At 41.4% G+C, this 24,503-nt stretch overlaps 1 protein-coding gene across 2 annotated transcripts; it reads left to right on the forward strand.

Annotated features, from left to right (window-relative positions):
* Positions 1–5,063: 5,063 nt before the first annotated feature.
* MYOZ1 (myozenin 1) lies at positions 5,064–20,998 on the forward strand. Of its 2 annotated transcripts, XM_005481438.4 has the most exons (6): positions 5,064–5,254; positions 7,357–7,458; positions 8,374–8,555; positions 17,009–17,249; positions 19,455–19,614; positions 20,435–20,998. In XM_005481438.4, exons 2-6 carry the CDS (start codon positions 7,383–7,385, stop codon positions 20,664–20,666), a joined length of 891 nt encoding a protein of 296 aa, XP_005481495.2. In that variant the 5' UTR covers positions 5,064–5,254; positions 7,357–7,382; the 3' UTR covers positions 20,667–20,998. The 2 variants fall into 2 exon arrangements, with proteins under 2 accessions (XP_005481495.2, XP_074400895.1); XM_074544794.1 differs by lacking the exon at positions 7,357–7,458 and having other exon boundaries at positions 5,065–5,254.
* The last annotated feature ends 3,505 nt before the right edge of the window (positions 20,999–24,503 follow it).

The raw sequence follows: 24,503 nt of genomic DNA on the forward strand, positions 1-24,503 counted from the left end.
CAAGGAGGGCTTCCTTTTGCAGTGGTCTGCAGGTAGGTTGTATCCGGCGTATTTCTGATTGACTTGCCATGAGAAAATGCAGAAAGGGTCAGCAATGTTTGCTGATGCCAAACCTAAGGTTCTGTCCAACCAGAAGCACAGCTCCCAGAAAAGTGAGTATACAGATGCACAGCCTGCAGATTAGGACTGTATCTTGTTTTGCTTAATAAATCTGACATAGTAGGATTATGAGCTACTCCAGATGGTTTGACACATTGCAGGACAGTTGCTGTATCTAGGGCTCTTAATTAAATTCCCTGTTAACCTCTACAACCTTCTCAAGTGAGAGTCATTTCCTCTCAGAGCAGCTCATGTCAGAAGGAGCCAGACAAACAGACTTTGAAAGGTGGAACAGGAGCCTGCCAAGCCAAAGGATTATGAAACAGCTATGGAGCAGCCTAGGGATTAACCTGGCCTTCAGTACCCATCTTAGAGAGAAATTTAAAACCAGAAAATAGTGAGGTGCCTAGAGGAGATATCTAGCCCCGAACAAAGCTGCCCGATGGAAGGAGGATGCGCAGCGAAGAGCACGGCAGGGAAGTCTGTGGCACACAGGGAGGACAAGGCTGCTCCCCGGCAGCTCAGACCTATAGCTCCAATGGCCACTAGATGTAGCCACTGCTCTGCTCTGAGTCGCCTGCGGGCTTGGCATTCGCCTGATGCGGTGTTAAGTCTAGAGGGTTTAAAATCTTAGGAAGTCCTTTCTTCCTAATCTATCCTCTTTTGACGTTCACATATGGTGTTGCTCAGTCCCACATGCCAGAGGAGAAGGTCAGGCTCATAGCAGAGAGTTTTGGCAGCCAGGGGCTTGCTGCAGCTCGGAGGGGGTTCCTGGGTCACACAGACAAACAGGCTGCCCAGCAGGTAACACACCACGGGAACGCAGCTATTCCACACACGCTCCAGCTCTGTGCTCAAATCCCACATATTTCTGTCCCAGTCCTATGTCTTACTGTGCACTAAGCCCACTTAGTGGCACAAAAGAGCCTGGCATTTATTACTTCTCCTATTTTGGTGCTACAAGTCTCCCTGATGTCTGTGTAAACTGGAACAGGTTAAGAACACATGAAATATTTTACAATAACAAAACTTATATTTATTTCATCATCATCATCATCATCATCATAACAATAACCAGGAAAGAAAACGCCGAATCCAGAGTCTTGCAACTTTTTTTCAGAACAGATTGAATCATGTTGGAATCTGCTGTTTATGAATACTTTCAACAAAGATCAGTCCTGGACATCAGGGCAAAAGAAGAGCAAGGGCAAGGTTTAATTCTCCATCTTGGAAAAATTAAAGTGGTGACTACTGATGCTGTTTTCCTGACTTTTACATGATCAAAATGTGCTCTGGATATAGCTCTGCTGCTGATGTTTCACTCAAGTACTGCTTGTGTCCATCTAGCAGCATAATAAGGCAGATTTCATATGCTACTCTCTAAATAAGTTTGTAGGCATTGACAACTTGAAGTTAGATCATTTGAAATTAGGCATACAAGAATGCAGAGCGAAAATAAATTAATTTTGAAGATACATGTCAGAGAAAGCAAAGCTTGGTTTAGGCTGTTCCTCAGGTCACAAACAAAAGGTATATTTGGAAAGAGGGAGGTGGTCACAGTGAAATAAAGACATTTTCTTGTATGATTATAAACTCTCTAAAGTGGTGAAAAGTCCTACAGGCAGTATATATACTACCCCACTGGCATTAATGGAAATTCCATGTACTTATGCAAGGATTGAATTTAGCCACCAAACCACCCCATGGTCCAGGTAAATCCTTCCATGCCAAAGAAAACTGAACCACCTCAAGTACAGCTTGTAGTGATTAAAACCCCTTAGCATTGATTAGTATGAGTGGGTAAGATAACAGTAAGATAACAGATATCTTCTTCTGAGTTCATTGCATTATTTATGGCAGGGATAGAAGATTGGTACAATATTCCAGTGCAAAAACACCATTGAACTTGGCACTGTGACAGGACACAAGTGAAGTCTCTGCTAGAACCAGAATTGACATTTATAGACTAGTGAACTAGACATTCCTGTGTCTCAGGAGAAACTGTGTATAGAAAGGAGAAATTAGCAGGATTTAGTTCTCAGTGTGGAAACTGAAAATAAAGACATATATACTTTTATTTGAAGGAAGAGTAGGAGGTAATGAATCTCAGTTTAAGGTGTGTCTTGGTGCTTAAGTGTCAGACACAAGAGTGCCTTATACAAATCACCCTATAAATCCTGGGGCCATACTAATAGGTTCAGGGCTCAGGCTCCATTCAGTTCCTTCCAGATGCACTCTTAGGCCCCATTTCTCACCTGGTATACATATACTTCTCACATGAGACCTTAACTAGACAAACATATGCTTTGTTCCCATCAGAGCACAGCTCCCATCACTTTAAATCTGGACTTCAGCATCCTTGGCCTTGACCCTGATCCTGCCTGGGGATCCACAGCAGGCTCTTGTGTCCTGGAGCTGGCTCATCCTGAACTGTCAGTGCCTTGTTCCTGGTCCTAATTTCAGGACATGCCTGCTCACAGTCTGATTGAGATCCTCACACACCATGCTAGACATGCCTTCTTCTTGCTATTGCTTTTTCCTAGTCTCACTTCAGTTTTATGGGAGGAGCTGATAAAGAAACACATCTGTTTCCTGCTCACTTCCAATTCCCATGGGGCACTCTGCTCCCTTCCAGCATGCTCAGCTTTTCTCTCTCTCTGCAGCTGCCTGGGGTGGGAGGAAGCAGAGCTGCACCAGGCCATGTGACAGGGAAGAGCAATCACATTCTTCCCTGCTACATCATCTTTTGGAGATTCATCATGCCTCAAACCCCATCAGGTTCCAGCTGGCACAAACTGTTCTCCTAAGGTGTAATTTGTGCTCAGGTAGGCCCAGGAGATGATTGGAGAAATAAAACAACAGCTACAGAATGGTCTGAAAACAGCTGCTGGAAGAAGTAGAGAGGAGGCAGAGTTTAGCATCAGCCTAGTTATCACAAAAAGGTGCCATATAATGGTAGCTGCATTTCTCAGCTTATCACCTGGTGATATAAATCACATTAATTTCTCAGATGATTATCAAAATGGAGCTAGAAATTTCTTAAATTTTAGATGTAACTCTACCTCATGCCTTTGGGAAAGAATAGGCAAAGGGCTCTGATTTTAAGCAATAAAGCAGCACATTGTGTTTGTTCTCACTCTGTCCCTCCATATGCCACCACCCTCCCTTGATGAATGATGAATGAGTATTTAGAGCACAGGAATTTGAATAGGAGAGCAGCATCTCCAGGAGCACAAGATGTCACAGCAGACACTGGGCACTCTGGCCAAATGTCAAGCACGGTGCTAAACCAATCCAGAAGAATTACCATGGTGAGAAGAACACTCGTCCTTGTACAATCTGCAGTGAGGAGGGCTTGGCAGCACCAAGAGACCTCTATGGCTCCTCTATGGCCGCTTGTGCACAGTGGGTGTGACGTGTGGACAGATGGTCAGCTGTGACAGTAGCATTTGACACCCTCCAGCTTTGTGCAGATGTAAATGTCTTCAGCAGGCATGAAGCTCTGTGATGGTGCCCAGAGCAGACAGTGGGTATTTACAGTTTAATTGTGCTTATTTTACACTGGAACTGCTCCAGGGATTTGCTCCTGAATCACTGGCATGGGAGTGTGAGGGCAGGATCTGGGCTGGACATCACTCTGGTGTCTCACCCAGCTCAGTGAAGGATGCAGTGCTCTCATGGGCAGTGGAACGTGTACATCATGCTGTTACAGTGAATGTAAATGAGGGAGGATCAGAGCTGTGAAATAGGCACAATGCAAGGCACACATCGTGCTTATATGGATGCAAGCAAGAGGGAAATGGGAAGCTTTAGGCCAGGAGAATGCCATATGTGCCCTAACTCCAAGCAGGATATAAAAACTGTTTTCCTATTGCCCATAGGAATGTTCAGCAGTCTTCTACAGGACCTTCTTAACAGTACTGGGCTTTAACATGTAGTGCTTTCAACCCAGTTACCACACTGCAAAGTTTTATATGCATTTGGTGCAGGAAAAAACAGCAGCAAAGTCTAGGAAAAAGGAAAGTGGCCATGTCCTGATGTTCCTTTATATCAATTTTGCTTGCAATTCTTTGTTTAAATGATTTTCTATTATAATCACAACTGTGTTTTGGTTTTTTCTCCTCACTGGACTCTGAGATTATTCAATGGACAACTTGATTTTGATCCACTAGGGATTTGATCTTCCAATGTGAAATAGTAAGACAATGTTTTCTGGAGGATTTTTGCCTTATTCAGAAACTGAAAAGTATGTTCATCTTTGAGTGTTCCAGTAAAATGAGATATGTTTTCTTCATCCTAAAACCAGAACACAATTGGGTAAGCAGAAAAAAGAGGGAGTTGCCTCATAATGAGTTAAGGGGAGTTATTTGACTGTACAAAGCCACACCAAATGCAGACTATCAACCCTATTTCTGTAATTAATCAGGAAATTAATTTCCTTGATCTTTGGTTCAGCTGGGTTTCCCATACATATTAAATACCTACTTCCTAGAATTCTATAAATAGCTTTCTAGACTTTGTGGAGTTTCCTACTACATCTTGCTTCATGCATACTATTATTTTGCTTCTGTATTTTCTGAAGCATTTTAGGAAATATGTATGACAGCCTAGGGAACACTGGGATGACTGATTAAGAAGAGGCAGAAGGAGGGTGTAAAACACAGCAAGACCCAAGATAGCTTTTGAGGCATTACTGACAAGCAGGATATTGAGAAGATTTTATGAATTGCATAAAGAAGCAATAGGAGAAGGAACTGCATGTTTATTTGAACAAAGAGGAGGAAGAAGTGAGCCACCTATGGAGTGCCTGGTCCTCCTGGACATTGAGACAGTGACTGCAGGAGACCTGAGGTGCAACCTTTTCTTTCCCCTCCTCAGGGATGGCAGCAGTGCTATCTGAGACACTGCCCTCTGGGCCTTTGGCTATTAATAACTGCAGGATGCCTGTGCGAGCAGCCTTCAGGAGTCAAATTCACTGCACTTTGCATCAGCACTTTGTGCTGGGCAGAGCTTCCCTCACCCAGGCACCCTGGGAGAGGGGGCTGCTGGACAAGCCTCCCCAGGCAGCACCCAGAGACAGGCTGGGAGGAAGCAGCCACTGCTGAGCTCTGGGGCAGGTGTGTGAGCTGGCTGAGCCTGGCACTGCAAGCCTGAGGTGAGTTGACTGGGCAGCAAAATAGAGCAGGTGGTGGAGAAGTAAAGACTGGTTTGGCTTCCAGCACCAACAACTGCTGCAAAGATCAATGCACAAAAAGACAGAGGAATTGAACAAGAAGGCAGAGCTGAGGGAGAAAAGCCCTGGCTTTATGTATGACATAGTGAGGAGAATGGGGTTTGAGGCTCCAGCAGCTTCTGGGAGGGCTGAGAGAGCAGTAATACTGTGTAACTCTGGACCCTGTCCATAGTGAGACACTGCTGTCTCTTTCCTTATGCTAGACCAACTGCATGCAGTGGGTTTTTCAATCTTCAGTCCTGCTGGATTAGTAAAGAAGGACAGCAGAATGTGATAGACTTGTCCTCACTGCTGCTTGGGGAATTAGTGTGAGGAACACAGCTTTCCACCATGGCTGTCCCTTTCTGCCTTGCCCCAGGAAATCCATGCTTGCGGCATATGGATGATTTCTCTGTTTTGTGAGTTTTAGGACCCATCAGATGGGCCATAACCTCTCACCTCTGCTATTTCCTGGCAGCATTGCCCTTTTCCTGTCAAGCAGGGCCTGCTTCTTTTATACAGCCAAGCAGATGTCTGGCTGCTTAAAGAGAATGTGCAGTGTGTGCGTCATGGCTGCACCTGCTCACAGTTGCTTTGGGAATACCCCAGGATGGGCTCATAAATGATGTGAACTACACAGGCAGCATCTCAGTAAAAGGAAAAACTTGCAAATCTGAAAGAAAAACTAATCCAAGGGAGTATCTGCCAATGTGATTTGCACTGTTTTGCTGTGGCTGGGCTTCTTTTAAGAGTTATCACAATTCCATCACATAAAATTATGTTGCAAAAGAAGTAATGGTGGAATGATACTTCAGAATACACAGGACATAAAAACGTCTTGATCAGAAGAGTAGTGTACAAACTTCCAGTTACAGCTGTTTGCTTGCTAGTTTTAAAATATAACTCATAGTTCAAAGTTTTTCAGTTCTGAAATCTTAAGCAAGTAAAGCACAAAGAATCACAAGACAGAGATGGCAGTTCTTGCTGCAGCTGAAGCCAATGTGTCTTTGCCCAGTTTTCTTTGTATTGTATTGCATTATATTAGGTGGGGATCTGTCCCCTATGTGCTGTTGTTTGGGCATGGACAGCACTGAACCGAAGGCAAGACATTTGCTCTACTTACATTATGTGTAATAACCCCTAAGAAGGACTCTCAAAAGCTGCCTGAAATGGAATTGCTGAGATTGCTCCTGATTTTCCCTGCTTTTGCAGTTCAGATCTCATCCTATCTGGGGACAGAGATGGGGAACACTGTACTAGAAGGAATATCCCTCTTCTCCTCTTTCCCCCTTCAAAATGGTATCAGATAAGATCAATACATAAGATACAGATGAAAGTGACTTCAAATAAATTGAGTGAACAACTTTAACAGGTTTTCCTGTGCCTTCCTCCTCCAGCCTTCTGTAACAAAACAGTAGCAGTCATAAAAGACAGAACTACTTGGAATTTCGTTTTGTTTCTTTTTTCCCTTCCAGACTTGCAGTCTGGTGACTTTCCGAGTACCTATTCTAATTCTAAAAGGACTGTTGAAATATCCAAACCAGAACTGCACATGATGCAAAGTGCTCCAAATAACTTTTGGACAGACCTGAAACCTTTATCCAAAAATATATATTACCATCTAATGATAACTGCATGTTGTTATAACATGGCATCATAGAGCAAATTTTCCAAGTGACATCCTGTTACTGCAGCACAAGATAATAACAGAGTATCCTTACAGCACAAGCGGATTCTGAGAGACTGCCTTGTTGCAATTAAATTGCCTCTTTTGGATGAGTGCTATAGGGCACCTTGGCAATGCTTCTGCTGGGATCTGCTACCATATTTTGTCAGCATGCTGAGTCTCCAGAGAACCCCAGAGTGGCCTGCTGATGATTTCCTGTATGGGATGACACCTTCCACTAGCTCCATCATGGGGAATGGATAGAAAAAAACCAGTGTGGGAAAGGAAGGCTATGTATCTTTTACCTGTAGATGGCAACTAAAAGAGAGGCAAAAAATACATTTCCAGTGTTTCATTCTCCATTTCCTTGTGTGTTTAGAGCAAAGCAGAGAACCCTTTGTGGGAATGCCCCTTGCAGGGACTCCTGCTCCTCTTAAAAGGAAAAAGTCCACTAAACTCATTGGGAAGCTGACACATGAAGGTAAGATATGCAAAACTGCACATGTAAAAATTGTTTGGATTTCAACCTGAATTTCGGCCTTTCAAATCTCACACCTTGCCAAACTGAACTCCCAAAGCAAGACATGCAGTGAACATACCAGGAGGCACAGCCACAAATTTTACTGAAGCCCAGCCTTCAACCACGTCGCATTTTCTATCTTACAGCTGAAAAGCATTGCACACCCTCAGGCCAAAAGTCAACTGAGACTGCACTCTGCAAACTTGTATTCTCCTGCAGCATTAATTTGGATGCAGATCAGTGTAAATGGACAGAAAACATGATATTTTACAGGGGTCAATATTGCCGTGCCTAGATTTATTCTATGTCGTTCTCTCTCTTACAACCTTTGTTTCATACTTGTTTTCTCTCTGTGTGAGAGAGTTTCTTTAATTCCAGCACTCATCAGCTGAGCAAGACAAGATCTCTTAGAAAAGTTAATAAAGCAGGAAGAATATAACCTGGAACATTTTTCTTTCTACAGAATATGTGTATATTGGGTAGGGTAACTTTTAAATAAGTGTGATGTCCTTATCTTTTCTTTACTTTAGACAGCATGAGGAAGGTTTTCGAGGTTTGGAAAAGTACTCATTTGAAGTAGTGCAAATAAATCCTGCTGCACTGACTGAGATGCTTCAGATGTGGCAGACACCCAGCCAGCTCCACCCCTATGCAACTTCTCTCTGCAGATTTGCCTTGATTGCAGTCCAGAGTAAATACCAAAGATCTATACCCAAAGCATCTTCAATGTAAAGACTTGGTGCATAGATAATGTCCTAAAATCTTAATTTAGAAGATAATTTGGGTGCTTGAAGTCACTACTGACGATATTAAGAAACAGACAAAAGACATAGACCAGAGTGCCTCCTAAAGTGTCCCACTGTATATGTTTTGTAGCTATGCCACAAGAGGTGTCCAAGCTGAACCTGGGGAAGAAGATCAGCATCCCCAGAGATGTGATGCTAGAAGAGCTTTCTCTCCTCACCAACAAAGGATCCAAGATGTTCAAATTACGTCAGCTAAGAGTGGAGAAGTTCATTTATGAGAATAACCCTGATGCCTTCACTGACAATTCTGTGGTAAGTTGAAGATTAAGACTAAAATGCTACTCCATACACTCAGGGAAAACAGGAATGGAGTGTGCCCAAGCTCTCTTCTGTTTTAATGTGTGTGGGCAGGGGGTAGGGAGGGTCTGCTAGCAAAGCAGTGAAAGAAAAAAATAAAATTACATAAATACACAAGTTTTATTTCCTTTTGGCAGAAGCATTAGTCTCCTCTGGCAAATATTTAGTATCACACATACAGAAGCATGATAAAATTCAGTACTGAGTGATGAAGGAAGGCTGCATGTTTGGCGAGTGTTCAGAACTCGGGGCAGGGCTAATTGGTTTTGTACCCATTCCATTTCTTCTTTGCATGATGGCAATGATCCATCCAACTCCAGTAGACCAGGGCTATTTTTAGACTAGGATACTTTTATACTTTCTGCTGGACAGAGCCCTCTGCTAGTATCTGCAAGTTCCACAAGTGAAACATCTAACCTGACTCTGAAATATTTTCAGTTAATTTGCTAGAAGTTCAGTTTGTTTTCCTCTAAAATATTTTCCTTTCAGATATGGTATATAAATACAGACATTCATTTTCTTTTCCCTTTCCCTTGCATTGGTACTGTTATAATTCCTTTCTACAGCTAGTTGCAGGTGTAAAGTCTTTTGAAGACACCTAAACTTTTACAAATGAAACTCTCTATTCACATGATTATCAGAATTCAGTAAAACAAACAGAAAATGTTTAAGGTTCATATGCATTTTGATGTACCACCTCATCTTCTGATATTCTTTGAAGTTGGTTTGGTGACATTTTATCCTTTTATGGCATCTATTTTCCAGTCCCAGGAAACTCAAGGAAAGCAATTAAAGTTAAGCTGAAGAAAATGTTTTGCCAAACAAAAACACACTATCTTTTAGCATTCTGATGTTTTCAAAAGCAGCAATAGGAAAATATCTGCAGTTCACTTCTAGAAATGCCAACTTAAAAATCAAGAGTGTGGAAAGATGCCTAACAACAACCACAAAAAAAAAGTTAAAATTAAACAGTAAGATTACAGATGAGGGATGACAGACTAGAGATATAACAAGCATATCCCGTGAAACTTTGTTAAACTTTGGTCAGTTTCTTCACCTCTTTGTCCTTTAGGTGGCTCATTTCTTCAGTGAATTATCTCCCAGAAAGAATGTGAGAATGAATGGTATATTGAACTTTGGACTCCACAGATGAATATCCTAGAGAAATGCATGCTGTTTTCATAACTACTCAGCAATCTCAGAGTTCCTAAAACATATGAGGGCCAAGTTCATATGTGAGAATCTGTGGCAGTGAGAAGTGAGAAAATAACAAATTGATGGAATAAAAAGGCTAGAGTCGAAAGTGACAAAAATTTGAGGGTGTCACTAAAGAATGTCCAATCAGATCAATCCAAAACAAAAAAGTTGTGACAAACCGACTCAAGACTGGACATGCACAGTCGCTTCATGACTAATATTATAAATGCTGATGACAATTGCTTATCTTTTGCTAGCAGCTTTGTTTATTAATCTGTGCCTGACTTTCAGTCCATACCCCTTCTGTAGTGGATCTCTCTCTTTTGTAAGCACACATCTGCTCCCAGGATCTTTCAGCATGGCTGTTAAGATCCGATGCCATGGGGAAATGTAGTTGGGGGTTAGAAAATCCTTTAAAAAGCTAGGATTTTCTTTGTTGCTTTGCTGTAGGAGAACTATGGCACAGTCTCCAAACCAGGTGGCATTCTGCTTAAAATCCTCCATGATTCGCTTACAGGCCTTCTCTCCACATCCATGGAGAGACAAGAGATAGCAACTCTGCATTGGTCAGTGCAGGAAGACTTTGGTCTGCCTGCAGCCCTCGCTTGGGGTCAGTTTAGCGAGATCAAAACATAATTGTTACTGTTTTCTGGCTGCTCCAGGAGCTCGCTGCTTGCACCCACTGCCTTTGCAGGTAACTTCTCATCACTGCTTTGCTGCAGTCACACCATTAAGGCAAGCTGAGCAATCACAGCAGCTGAGCCATTGTCTCAGAGAGCTGGGTGCTCTTGAGCAGGTAAAGGCAACGGATCTGTGTCTGTTATCTCCCAAGTCATCAGCACAGCGCCTGACCTTAGCACCAAATAACTCTTATCAAAAAGCCCTTTGACTGCAGTATCTGAATAGCTTTCTTTTATTTTCCTTTCTTGCTGCTCTATCTGCTCAAGGGCAGATGCAGAAAAGAAAGCTTAAACAAAAGATAACTGTGTGAGGAAGATAATGGCAGAGTAAGAAGTCCTACTGCTACACCCAGTTACTTTCCTCTCCCAATTAACTTCCATGTCCTTTGCTCCCTGTTCCAAAGAAGTTCTTGTGTTTTTGAGGCTGTGGACAGTGAAGGAATTTGAAGCTGGTGATGTGTCTTCTGCTTTTATATCATAGATTTCTTAACTGTCTTGTCTTAAAATATTCTCAGGACACGCTTAAGAAAGCAGAGCAAGGCAGGTCTGGGATGGAGTATGGACTGTTTCTTTCCCCCAAAAGAAGTTTACTAGCAAGATAATATAATATAAAAGCACACAAAGAGAAAGGTTATTAAAAATAAATCCAAACCATATAAGGGGTTCCAGAATAGCCTGTGCTGTAGCCATAAAGCTTCCACACAAGGGAGAAGATCTCAGTAGTCATGTGTCATTGACCCACCCTTCTGCTTCTCTCCTCCTTCTTTTCCTCCAGCCAAAAATCCACACTGGACAATCAGCTCACTCTCCTTACTTGTAGCAGAGGAAACTTAAATACTGTGTGCACATGAATGTCAGAGAGCCCCATGCAAAAGTGAACACCTGTCACTCTCTGCCGCTGCTGCAGCTCTACCCATCCAGTTAAAGGCAAATGTAGCGAAACCCCCAGGCAAAAGGACTGACCAATCCTAACATGAGTAAAAGGAAATGCACCACATACTGTAGAGCTGTTCTCAATACTGTGACTCTCTTTGCTTGCAAATATACAGTACAAGGGGAAGGTTTTAGGGAGGTTTATTGGAGTTTGACACCAATATCCTGCCAAACAGGGAGAATTTGGGCAACATCCTCCTTGTTTTGTGCTGTGCTGGAGAAGCTGGGCTCTTCTGAGCCCTCTCTAGTAAACCAGATGTAGGATTTCTTCTCCTCATTCCAGGCTGTGCCACCCACAGGAACTGTGATTCTCTCCATGTCTCAGAGGATATTTTCAACTTCATTGTGAAGCTGCAAGATATAATTTATTACTGACTAAAGACCATGATGAAATCCTATCTTGCTGTTTTGCTCTATTACTTTATCCTCTGGCCAACTAGAGAATGTGGAAAATCTCTACATTTATTTTTTAACAGTGAAACTGAAACATGGGGTAGATTAATGAGTCACCTAAAACCAAAGATAGGGTCTCAGAATTGTCTTTGTATCTCCTACATCCCACTTCACTGTTCAGCAGTTAATAGATCAGCAGTTCACAGACTGCTTTCCTTCATAATGCTGAATTTGTTTGTCCTCAAATACATTTAAGATCACGTGAAACAATATTTCTTAGCCCTGCAGCCTCACTCATTATTGCCCTAACTCCTTTCATCATCCCACCTCTGCTTTTGAACCTCAGTGTAAGAACTTGCTGTCATCAAGGGGAAACCTTTTAACACCTGGCTGGCAGGCATGAATGGAAAACTGAAAATGAAGCCATAGTTACGTGTCTTGGATGTTGCCATTACGCCGTCTCTCTTCCAGTAAGAATCCTTAAACATGGTCCTTCTGCTAGTCAAAACCTGTGGCTTGATTTGGGTTACATGTAGGAGACTTTCCTTTTTCTCCTCTCCTTTTTATGTTTTATTATTATTATCTATTATGTTTTATTAGATCTTAAAACAATTAGCAAGGTAAAATAAACAATATGTAAATAGACAATTATGAGCAGTAGTACCTCAAAAACCACACCGACCCACAACCAAAATCCCCACCTTGGTGCTTTCTTACAGTCATCCACAAGTTAAAATAAATGCAGCTTCCAGTCATGGCAAAGCTTGTATGAAGACAAACTAAAATGTGTTGGCAATTTCTGCTGGACTTCAGGTCAAGAGGTCTCTTTTAAGCTGATACCAACTGTGAAACAAAATCTAAGAAATCTAAAGAATTGGATTACTGCTGTTCTGGCAAATGGCAGGAATTAGTATTCTTTTCAGTGCTGGACAAGAACTCAGAGCAGGCAGAAGTAGCAGGAAGAAAATGGACGTGGATATGTTACAAACCAAAAGTGATGCTTCACGGCAGACAGCAGTACAGCACCAACCTGCCTCAGAGATCTTACATGAGGAATAGCCAGGCACGCTACAGTGTCTGAAGGAAAACAACCATGGAGAAATGTCATAATGCAGCTGCTTGGTTTCTTACAGAGCATGCAGTGCTGCCTCTGTATGCCCCTTAATGCACTTGGATGAATGTCAATCAAGATCAGTGGAGGTAAGGTTAAAGAGGAAATGTTAGGAAAATAATTTTTCTAGGAGTTCTGTTCTTCATAGAACGTTAAACCTCTTGAACAAACATCACAGGATAATTGCAGGCTAAGATGCAATTCTCAGGTATGACCTAAGTGGAGTGAGCCAGGTGAGATTGTAACTTGTTGAACAAAATGAGCTTTGCTGCACTGGAGCTGGATTGGTGCAGAAGACCTAGGGGTTCCACTATACCCAAAGCTGTGGAAGAGTGAATGTGGAGTCTGATGCATTCTTATTCAAGAAGTGACTGGAGTGGAAAAAGCAGAGTGACAGAAAAAAAGAGTCTTTTATTTTCCACAGTGCTCCAATTTGTTGCAGCACTGTGAGAAAACTCTGGACCAAAATTCTGAAACACAATTTCTTTCATCCACAAAGAAAATGTGACAAAAATGATATAAAATATACAAATAAGATGTGTCTAATTTTGGGTAGCATTAGATAAAAATTCCTGTTATTTAGATGGGTAAATTCAGGCACAGAAGCAAAAAAATATTTTGTCTAAGATTACACAGCAAGTCAGAAATGGACCTGGAAATAGAAAGCAGGAGCTCAATCTACTGTGCCTCTCAGGGTAGCAAGTTTGAAAAAAAAATGTAAGATGCTTCTACAGCTTCTTATTTTCACCCTTTTTAAAAAATGAGTCATAGGTTTAAGGCTATGCAATTCCAAATGAAGGACTGAGGCCCACGCTTTGATAAAAACAGCAGGCAGTCTATGAGACTCTGCAAGTGTCTGAATTTTAAATCTTCCATCCCACCATCAAGGAGCATTTGAGTGGCTGCCACGGAGACGATGCAGTCCAGTAACTTCAGAAGTGTTAGTAACTACATAGGCATCAAACATTTGGGGAGCTCTTTAGCAGTGAGGTGGAAATAGAAACACATTTGGTGGCCTCAATCATTTTCTTCAGGGCACAGCAAGGAGCTGAAGGGGAGCACACAGTGTCTCTCCTGGGGACTGCCTGCAGTGACGTCAGGGCCTTGAGATACACAGAGATCTCAGCCCCATTAGTTGGATCATCTTTCATTATCTAGTTTTTATTAGGCACATGCTCTAGGGAATTCAGAATTTGTCCATGTAAGCACTCAGCCTGCAAGAGCAGGCGCTTGCTAGCACTAAGGACTTGAAAGACATGAGCCCAATTTGTTTAGCCAACCCAGGGGACCCATCACATGAACTGGCACCAAGTGCTCTCTTATTAGAGTGGATTTAGGGACGCCCTGGGACTGATAATATCCACTACCTCCACCAATGCACAGACAGGAGGAGCCGTGTGATCTGTCCCCAGAGCCAGCAGGAGGTTGTCAGCCATCTCAGCTGACATTCCTGGACTTCTCTCCTGGAACTCCCACCAACACAGTCAATCAATACTAACAGAGAGGCTGGTTTTATGACGTGAATATGCATATATGTAAATGTTCCACATGCTGTCAGCAGTGGCCCAAGACATGCATTTTCCTCAAGTGTGAGCTCCAAAACTCTAAAATTTCACTCTAAAACTCTGACCAGAGGTGTGCTCCATGTACTGGAGACAAAGATGTACCTATGCAGCTTTTACTATGTTGAGACTCCTGCTTGAGGCTGTCTTTCCTGAGCTCCACTGTCTTGGAAAAATCTTTCAAAAAGATTATTTTCTCCTTGCTTCATGTTAATTTGAGCTAAGACAAACAATTGTGGTGATCAAAACTAAAGAAAATTATATTTTTGTTCTAGCAGGTGAGTAACTGGGGTGTTGCATGGAAAACGTCCTTCCTATCTGAATGGAGTTGCCTGCTTTTAGCAGATGAGATGTTTTCTCAGCAGGCCCATGAAGAATAATAAATTAGCTTAAGGCAAATCAAACTAATTTAATTTGCAGCTAAATAAGATTTAGGAGTGGCTTTCCTGATGCAGACCTTCTGTTCCAGAGAAACTTCATTCCTACTTAGTGATAATACTGCAATTTAAAATAACACCAGATGACAATGATGCCCCTCCCCAGTCACATCAAATACTGCTGTGAGCAGAAACAGAACAGTCCATTTTACTGCAGCTCATTTATGCTGATGCTTTGGGACTTTTTTTTCTCTTGCAGGAGAGGCATGTAAGTAACCACAGAAAGGAGAAATAAGCCCATAATTCTCAGAAAGGGCATACAGCATGGGTAAAACTAGAAGGAAAACAGATGCAAATTTAGTTTTGAAAGTAGTGAGCAAATCAGTAGAAGCATTACCCTTGCATATATATTAACATTTTGAAAATAACCTCATTCTGACCCCTAACCCTCAAAATACCCTTTTTCAGTTTGCCTTTTTACAGCTACATAGCTGCCATGCATAATTGAGCAGATTGCCCAGTTAGCTCCTGTGTACAGCTTAATGCTCACAATCCTCTCCCCTCTCAGTGCTTCCTGACATTCACGGGAACATTATCTCCTCTGTTCCTAAAAAGGGAATTCCCTGCAGCTAGGAGAAGGACAGACAGTCCCTAAAGGCCCTGGGGGAACCAGCTCTGCCACTTCAGCCTGCAGCTGGCTGCCTGCCTGGGTTGCAGCCTGGTGACCTGCTGTGAAACCCTGGACACTGTTGTGGGAGACACAGGGAGCAGAGGGTTAGCTAATTCTGCCTTGAGCCTTGTGGGGTTTTCACTTCTTGACTATTTTTAGCTGACTGAACAGCTGGCCTTGGAAGCCTGTTTACAGCCTGGAAAGCTTCTTTTTGCTAAACTGTGCTAGGTGTAAGAGCCCTGAGAAAGCCTAAACCCTTTGAGAGCCATGTCTGAGGCTGCCTGAGATTTATACAGGTAGAATAGCAGTATGAGGAACCACAGATGCATTCAGTGTCATTAATGTGTATTTGGTGCATCTTTGTGCATCTAATAGCCAATCTCCTAGTCCAACAGGAGAGACTATATGTGATATATAACCCAGGTTACTTGCATTATATAGCTGTGTGGGCTGTACTACACAAGAGACACTTTTAAAGTCTGATAGGAGTCTAGTTTTGATGTCACTTATGACCAATATGCGAAATATTTTTCTAAACATACTATATCAGTTTCTATTCCACACAAGGATTTATGAAAGTTTCTGTGTGGAAAGACAGGATATTGTGCCAAAATGTACACCACAAGGTCAATAAATCCTGCATGGATTGTTTGCTCTTTTACTACATACTGCAGAGATTGTGCCTTCTAGTCTGACCAAGGAAGAGTGAATGGTCTGCAAAATAAGACCAACCTAATTTTATTGATGGATGCAACTTTCTTTCTTTCTTACCCTGTTGCTGGTTAGATTTGGTTTGCTAATTCGCATACTGCTACAAACAAAATTCTTCCTTTTTGTCATTTCCCTCTTGTTGTCTCCAGGAAGTATTTTCTGTTTTCCCAGGCTGCTATTTCTTCAGTTTTTCTCAACATGTAAATACTCCTCCCCAAGCAGACTTTCATATAGACCTTCAATGGTATTGTATATACGGAAAACAGGCAAAAAGGCAGATATCTTCCTGACTTTTGTGTTGTCACAGAGACCCTGCTGTACTGGTGACTTGTAACACTTAATTCCCACATTGTAATTGAGCTGGGGTTATGTTAACTTTGACATGAAAACACTTTCTTGCCAGGCTTGCTTTCCCACAGGTTAGCCAATGTTATCTCTGTTTGGACTTCCACCTGCTCTGGCAAAAGCTAAATTTCCTTTCACCTCCTCCTCTATTTTATAGTCATCATTGGTGGGGACAACACCACCCTGATCACATAAAATGACTATGAGGCGAGTGTGCTTCCATCGCCACTTCTGCTGTTCCACAGCTGCTGCTAGACTGAATAAAGGGAATAACTCACATGAAGTTCTGCCACTGGCTTTGGAACAGAGACACAGAACTGGTCAGATCACAGAGACTCGGGAGTTCACATTCTGGGACCCAGCCCTACAAACACGAATACACCATGTCCTGCAGCAGAGATTCAGGCACACTCTTTTCTCCTCCCCTAGGATCACTTCCAGAAGTTCATCCCGCCGGGAGGGAGCTATGGGGAAGATGCTCGCGGCCACGGCCACGGGCACGGGCGGATGGCGGGAGGATCGGCGGCGGGGCAGCACGGCCCCAGCACGCAGCAGCAGCCCGGGGCCCCTCCCCGGCCTGCGAGCAGAGGGGGCGCCAGAGATGGTGAAGGGGAGCATGCAGGGAAATCATCCGGGAGTGCTGGGGAAGGAGGCGATGGTACTGACAAAGGCAAGTATCCCTCCGCAAGAATAAGAAACTAAAGCTACCAGACCACATGGCAAGCCTACTCTTAAGGAAAAGCAAATTAATCTAACTCTTGGATTCTTCCAAACAAAGCTCCAGTGTAAAGCCTAGAAGAGCTGAACTGCTTTTAGTTTGATGGTTTTGTTTGTATTCTTCTATGCTGCTCAACCACAGGCAGGAGGGAGAAATACCTTGCTTGGCTGGACCACAGAAATGACAGGAGACTTCTCTGCTGAGCTCCTAAGGCTGGCAGAGCAGAAGGCCAGTGCAGCTGTGCCATGCCAGTGTGGCTCTCCCTTTCAAGGCTTTCACAATGACCACTGGAGACACTGCTATTAACTCTTGAGATCAGAAGTCTGATCTGAGTATCCGACTTGAATGTCTGAGCCCTGATTTCAAATCAAAGCTTCTACCTAAAAAAAGAACACTTTTTGGATAATCTTCAGAAAGGAGCAGCAATATTCCTAAAAGTTATCTGGTAACCACCACTGGGCCACTGAGGCAATATCTTTATGAGTAAAAATAGTTTTAATTCAATTTACTCTTTGCCTGATTTTATCCTCTGTTTAGTTTGGCCAGAAATCTCTAGAAACAAATACCTAGTATAAGAGTCAGCAGATGTAATCATCACTTTAACAGTCCCTATAGATTGAAAAAATATATATAATCAAATTTGCCTGGGAACCAGGAATAACTGCCTTGAGTAACCAAATGGATTTGTAATTGTAAAATCTTGTAAGATCCAAGTATTTTCATTTACATTCTGGAATAATGTGCATTTTATATCAAAATCAGCTTTTACATTTCCTGTGAAAAAGCAATCTGTATAGACTCCTAGAGTTTTCTTACGGGAGATTTTTCTTCATTGTTATTGTGTGTGCAGGGAGAAGGAGGATTAATGTCATCCTATAGCTTTCACTGCAGAGACAGATCCCAGCTGCTTTTGTTTCAACTCTAGCAATCAATTTGCTGGTCAACTGCTTAGTTTAAATACTTCACACAAAAAAGTGGGGAGTAGTTGTTTTTTAGGGCTTTTTTAAATTAAAAAAGAGATTCTTGTAAATGTCTGCAATTCTTTGAAAGCAGGGAACCCCAGGACTTGGCATGGTTTGCAATAAGCAAGACAGACAAAGGAGGTGTGATAAAGAAGAAAGATTCAGATAACAGTGTTCATTCTTTGCCACTTAATTCATAAGGATTTGTTTTCTACACAAAATTTAGTGCCAAGAAAGCACCAGAATGTCTCTCTCCATTAATCTGTTATTATCTGCCCTAATCAAGCTAAGCAGATATCATTGCTCAGGGGTTTTGAGGTTTATGAAGGATGAAAATATTATAAGTGTGCTACATATCAATACAAAACTTATGTTCTTACTAGCAAGGTGGTGTTATACACAGCTAGGGAAGGGAAGGGAAGGGAAGGGAAGGGAAGGGAAGGGAAGGGAAGGGAAGGGAAGGGAAGGGAAGGGAAGGGAAGGGAAGGGAAGGGAAGGGAAGGGAAGGGAAATGCAGAATGAAATCCCTTGTCTAAACTCATTTGCTTAATGGAGCGACTAGAAGCTAATCTAAAATTTCTAGCAATCAAGTGTCTGACTTTACAACAAAGTGCAGCTTTAGTCACTGATAGGATTTTAACTTCAAGTGAGATACCACATAATATTTGCAAACTGCTTTTAGCCACCTTGAGGTGATTGAGACAGACTTATGTCTAACATCTCAGTTCAGAAGGGGAATAATGTGAATATCTGTTCAAGTAATCACAAAGAAAATGCCATGTCATGTCTGCTATGATCTGACAGAAAATACAGAAAAGTAAATGAAGAAATTGTTTGCATCTTTCCTCATATGAAGCTTCCCTCCTATTAGTGGAAGAGATGATGAGGTGAGGACTTTGGTTCTTTCTATATGAGCAAAAAAAAAAGAATGAAAAATTCCAAATACATGCTTTAATGCAAATTCCTGGATGAGTGGCTCTTAGACTGTGGTACTATCTGCTTTTGTGGAAAAGAACAGAAGTGATGTATGATCATCTTTTCAAAACAGAAATCTAACCATAAAAACTTGTATTGATGTGGGAGTTACAGAATATGGAAACAAAGCTGGTGCTTCAACTTCAGTAGCAGGACATAGTAGCACAATGCAGTTAAGAGTGCCATCTAACTAGACTGCTTTACCTTCCTCTGTTTACAGATGGGAAGTCAGGAGGCAAAAAAGTGACTATATTTAAAACTTATATTTCCCCTTGGGAACGAGCGATGGGTATCAGCCCTGAGGACAAAAGCCAGTTCTCCACGGACTTGCTGTCATACAGCCCCAAAGCTGATTTCCCCCACTACAAGTCTTTTAACCGGTAAGTCCTCTTAGATATTCAGTGCAGTTTATTTAGCAAGAGAAAACACAATAATGCTGATCATAACCCTCCTGTAAATAAGTTTTAGCTGCACTTCATTTTGCTTAGCACAGTCTCCAGTGGATGAAATGTTTGGAAGACTACAAAGACAAAATACATTAAGACTTAGAGATTTTAATTCAGATTATGCACAGAAAACCAATGCAGTTGGATAAGAGGACTTTAATCCTATTTGCCTCTCTTTCTCTCCCCATTTGACCAGGAGATGTAGCTTGCCACTGGTTTTTACTGCAACCCTTTGAAGTTCAAGAGGTCATGAAAAATACTTATGATCAGCAGCCATAGATTTCACAGCACTTCATATACAAATCAGGATGTTTCTGCTGTTTATGATAAGCATTGAAAGTTTACAAATATTTCTAGGACAGCAACAATTTTTTGTTAACCTCTCTATACAATTTTGCCACCCACCTCCATAGCTTCAGGTCATCGGTACCAAGGACAAACCCACATCCCACTCATTTCTGCAATAATGCAGCCTCTGCCTGCTCCATGTAGAGAAAACTAACAGGTGTCAAAGGTGTATGGTTTGATGGAGATTGATGCAACAAGGGTGAAGGAAGTGCACAGCAGCATATGTGTGTGTTTACATAATTTTTTGTGCATGGGCAATGGATACATCTATGTTCTCATGAAGGATTTGTTAGCCAACAGCAAGAGTAGCGCAGTTTAGAATCCTGATAACTTGGACTATTTATCTGATAAATCCTGTTGCTTACCTGTGCTCTGTTTGCTAACTCCATGTATTCCCCTATGCCAGGACTGCCATGCCTTATGGGGGTTTTGAAAAAGCAGCCAAACGGATGACCTTCAAAGTGCCTCAGTTTGATATCTGCCCTTTGCTCCCAGAATCTCTCATGATATATAATCAAAATTTCAGCAAAAGACCCTCCTTCAACAGAACCCCGATACCTTGGATGCCTTCAGGAGACTTCTCAGAGTACCAGACTGCAGTCAATGTGCCAATGAGTGGTGAAACAGAAGAGTTGTAAATCCCCACTGCCAAGACCTTCCCTTTTTTTCTCAGCCCTTTCTCTATGCAAGTTGATAGTAAGGAGGAAAAGTGCAACTCTAGCTCTGTCAGCTCTTTCTTTCTTTTGCCTGTAGCCAAGACAAGTCCCAAGCAGGTTCTAAACTTCTCTTCACTGTACTGCTAATCTAAATCAGACACAGTTTGAGGAAAAGGAGCTTTTTATTCACCAGCACATAAGAGGCCAAGACTAAGGAAGTGTTTTTCTGTTTAGCAATGCTGCATGCTGCCTGTCTGATTGATAATAAACCTGTTTTGTCATGTATTAACAATAAAACACCAAGATGAAAAACAGCTTTTGTGTTTTCTCCTTAAAAAGTGCTGCTGAAAGAATTTGGTGATTAGAAAATTGAAACAAAAGTTTCAATCTCACAATGAGACTATTATCCTGGGAGGAAAGATCAAGGACTAACAGGGATGGTCATAAGATTTATATACATCCAGGTAGCTCGGAAAAATACTGCCAAAGTGATGGGGAAGGATGATGACTTTGAGAGGAAATTAGAACAACATCAGAAATGAAACAGCAAGTCAGCCTGTCAGCAAAACAAACAGCTTAAAGTATTTCACTGTCAGCTAAGATCCCCCAGTTGTCCAGAGTATAAACAAGGTGACAGCTTAAGCAGGTTTTTGGTTCTTGTTTTTCTCTTCTATTTTTTTACATTATTTACATAAAGTTAATAGGTTGGGAAGCAACAGAGGCACACCCAAGTAAGACGGCTTGCCCATAGTGACAGAGCAAGAAAACAAATGCTTTAATAACAACAGAGCTAATTTGACACCTACCACAGTGCATTACTTATTCAAATACACACCATGAAAGTCTATTCCATTTCTTGCAGCAGTTTCAGCAAAGCCACACATATAAGAAGAAAGGCAGGCACTGTGGAAAACCACTAAAGAATTCCTGCTTGGAGACTGGTTTGGAATTCTGTTCTGGTGCCTCAACATTTCCTCCTGTAAGCAGGGCTGAGCAGTTTATTCATGGGGACAGCTTCCACTAAAGTGCTTTTAATTTAGGAGCTTTTCCTCCTTGTCTAGGAATTCCTGCAACCATGTATTTGATTTTTATTCTCTTGGGATAGTTATGTGGTTGTCTTTATTACACATCTCTATAAAGCTACAGACAGGGCTACTGTGAGATATCTTTAAAATTATGCTAATAATAAGCATTGCTAAATGGTCTTTAGCAATGGCTAAAGAACATTTATTATATATCCTATTATATTATTAAGAGGTATCCATAACTCAGTTCTGAGACTAAACTTAAAAATATTAAGGTGCTACTTTGGTCTGGAGAGCATTTCAACAAAAATGAAAAAGCTCTGTTTGACCTCTGTTTGGCGATAAGGTTGCTGTTTTCCAATATTTCAAATCAATCTAGCTTTTCAATTGCATTGTAATTAAGGAGGATGGATTTCTTTTTCAGTTCAAAAGTACTTTAATACAACAATCCAATCTGCAATGACAAAGCTAGAAATTCAGAAAGTCAGAGGAAATTTCAGAGAAAAAAAGGTGACATTAGGCAAAATATTGCCTCCCCTTTTCTTAAACAGATTTTATCCTACTGCAATATAGAATTACATTTTTTTTTTTTTTTAATTGGAATACATGATGCTTTCGTGTAAATACGTCAGGAATAGCAGAAACAAGGTAGTTTGGTAGCCATATGTCACAGTCTATTTTCAGCAGCAGGTATTCCAGGTTGTGGGCCAGTTCAGGAATGTCAAGGTGCAGAGAGGACTGGCTGCTATGAGAAGGGGGTGCCCCAGACAATCACAGCACAAGTCTCAGCTCCAGCCAGGACTCAGAGGGCAGGCCAGCACCTGAACAACAGCACTCACACAAAGGACCCCAGGAGTGAGTCTGAGCTTAAAAGAGATTTCTGGGCCATAAGTGGGGTGAAGGTTCCAGATGAGGTTAGTCAGGTCAAGGAAGGGCTGCACACAGGGTGCACACAGGACAACAACAGTAAAATGTTTAGGAATTTCAGTAGAATCACAACAACCACTGAAGTTCTACTGTATCACAGGAAAAAAGACTGAATAAAACAGGTCCTTAAACACACAGAGACAGGTAAGGAAGACATGCAGAAATAGCACAGTGCTCTCTGGTGGTGTAGTCTCAAAGCTCCCAGGTATGAGGAAAGCAGGTACCTAAAGGGCTGGGCATGTACCCAAAGCTCTGTCTGGTTCACAGTATACTGATGGACAAAGGGTTTTGTCAACACACCCCATTAACACAAACCCTAAATGGAGACAGACATTGAAATGTCCTTGGAATTAGTATTGCATCACTGAAAAGTATTAATAATATTCCTATGATTCATACTTGTAAGCTGTTTCCTCAGTTTTGGTACATTTGCTTAATAAGGCACATAGCTCTTCTTTTGCAGTGCACTTGCAATCTCAAATCCTGTCAAGCAGGGTTTATGTGCTTTTGTTTCTAATACAAAATGAGAAATACAACACTACATGTTGCAGAACAATTCAGACAACTATTGTCTTGTTGTTTACACAGCCTAAATTACATGCTAGTTTAGTCATCATGCTAAGTAACATTACAAGTGAGAGGAAAACCAGTAATTCAGATTCTATCTCAAAAATAATTACTTTGAGTAAGGCTTTCAGCTACTGTTAATCAGGGCAGAAGTTTGTCCATAATGATCAAATATTTAAAAGGAAGTAAGAAACAGCTCCTGTTCTTTGTTTTCCTTGGGCTCTGATGTAGACTCAGGGGAATTGTCTATGTCAGAGAATTGTTTATATTGGGAATTAGAGGATTTTATTAGATTTAATTACAGTGGATTTTCTCCCACATAGAAGCTACAAAACAAAAAGTCAGTCAACTGCTTTTAAGCAGCATCATCATAGTTAGAGATAAAAAAGAACAAATTATTGAGTTCATCTTCTTGAAAAGGCTACAGTTCCCTTATATAGGATGTACTGGATATTAAGCTTATATTCCATGGAACAGCAGCTGAAAATGCATTTAATAGGGAGGGGCTCACCCTTGAAAAATGGATTGCATAGAATTTTGTGACATTCAGATCTTTCATTCAAACAAAATGCTCTCACATTTTTAGTTATTTACACTGTCATTTCTAATAATATTATTTTACAGTTTCCAAGTTTTGAAATGTTTCTCTCATGAAGACAAATTCTATGATAAAGAATCCAAGCTGTGTTAAAAATGCATTAAAAAATAGTGGCCACATTTTAAAAAGCATTTAAAAAATCTCAATCATATTATCCAGAAATATGGTCTCAGATGTTTTAAAAGTTTGCCTGAAGTTATAGCTGATTGCATAAATCAGCAGTAGCAGTAGCTGATTGGCAGCAGCACAGTTAGCATGATTCTCTATGTTGTGCAGAAAAGTTTCCATTTGACTGCAATGTATTCCCTAATCAAAGGGAACAGTTTGACAGATCATTGACAGATCACTTAGAAAAGATGGCTTTGGCATCAGACTTACTCTCTCTCTGAAATAAAATCTGGGAGAGTTTCAGGCTGTTAAAAGAATATGTGCTTTGCCTTTTTGACTTTTTTTTTTTAATCACACTGTGAATATATAAAATGTATTCATTTTTCTTACTACAACATGGCAGGCACCAGAGAGCCTATGGTATTTCTGTTATGGGGCAGAGTACTTCCCTCCATGGGAAGTACAGTTTTGTGGTACAAGGCTTGAACATGCACTGCACTGAGGTTCTTTTCCCCCTAACTAGCTTGTGTGCAAGTACGTGCTCTCTTCCACAGATGGCTGCTACAGATGTGATCATCTGGAAAACGTCCTCCT

Source organism: Zonotrichia albicollis, chromosome 7 (genome assembly GCF_047830755.1).
Source record: "Zonotrichia albicollis isolate bZonAlb1 chromosome 7, bZonAlb1.hap1, whole genome shotgun sequence".
Taxonomy (NCBI): Eukaryota; Metazoa; Chordata; class Aves; order Passeriformes; family Passerellidae; genus Zonotrichia; species Zonotrichia albicollis.

Excerpts from the sequence above, each read along its gene's own strand:
- MYOZ1 (XM_005481438.4), top strand. The coding sequence starts at position 7,383 with ATGCCCCTTGCAGGGACTCCTGCTCCTCTTAAAAGGAAAAAGTCCACT. Across the intron at positions 7,459-8,373 it reads TGGGAAGCTGACACATGAAG|CTATGCCACAAGAGGTGTCC; the intron begins GTAAGATATGCA and ends TATGTTTTGTAG. Across the intron at positions 19,615-20,434 it reads CACTACAAGTCTTTTAACCG|GACTGCCATGCCTTATGGGG; the intron begins GTAAGTCCTCTT and ends CCCCTATGCCAG.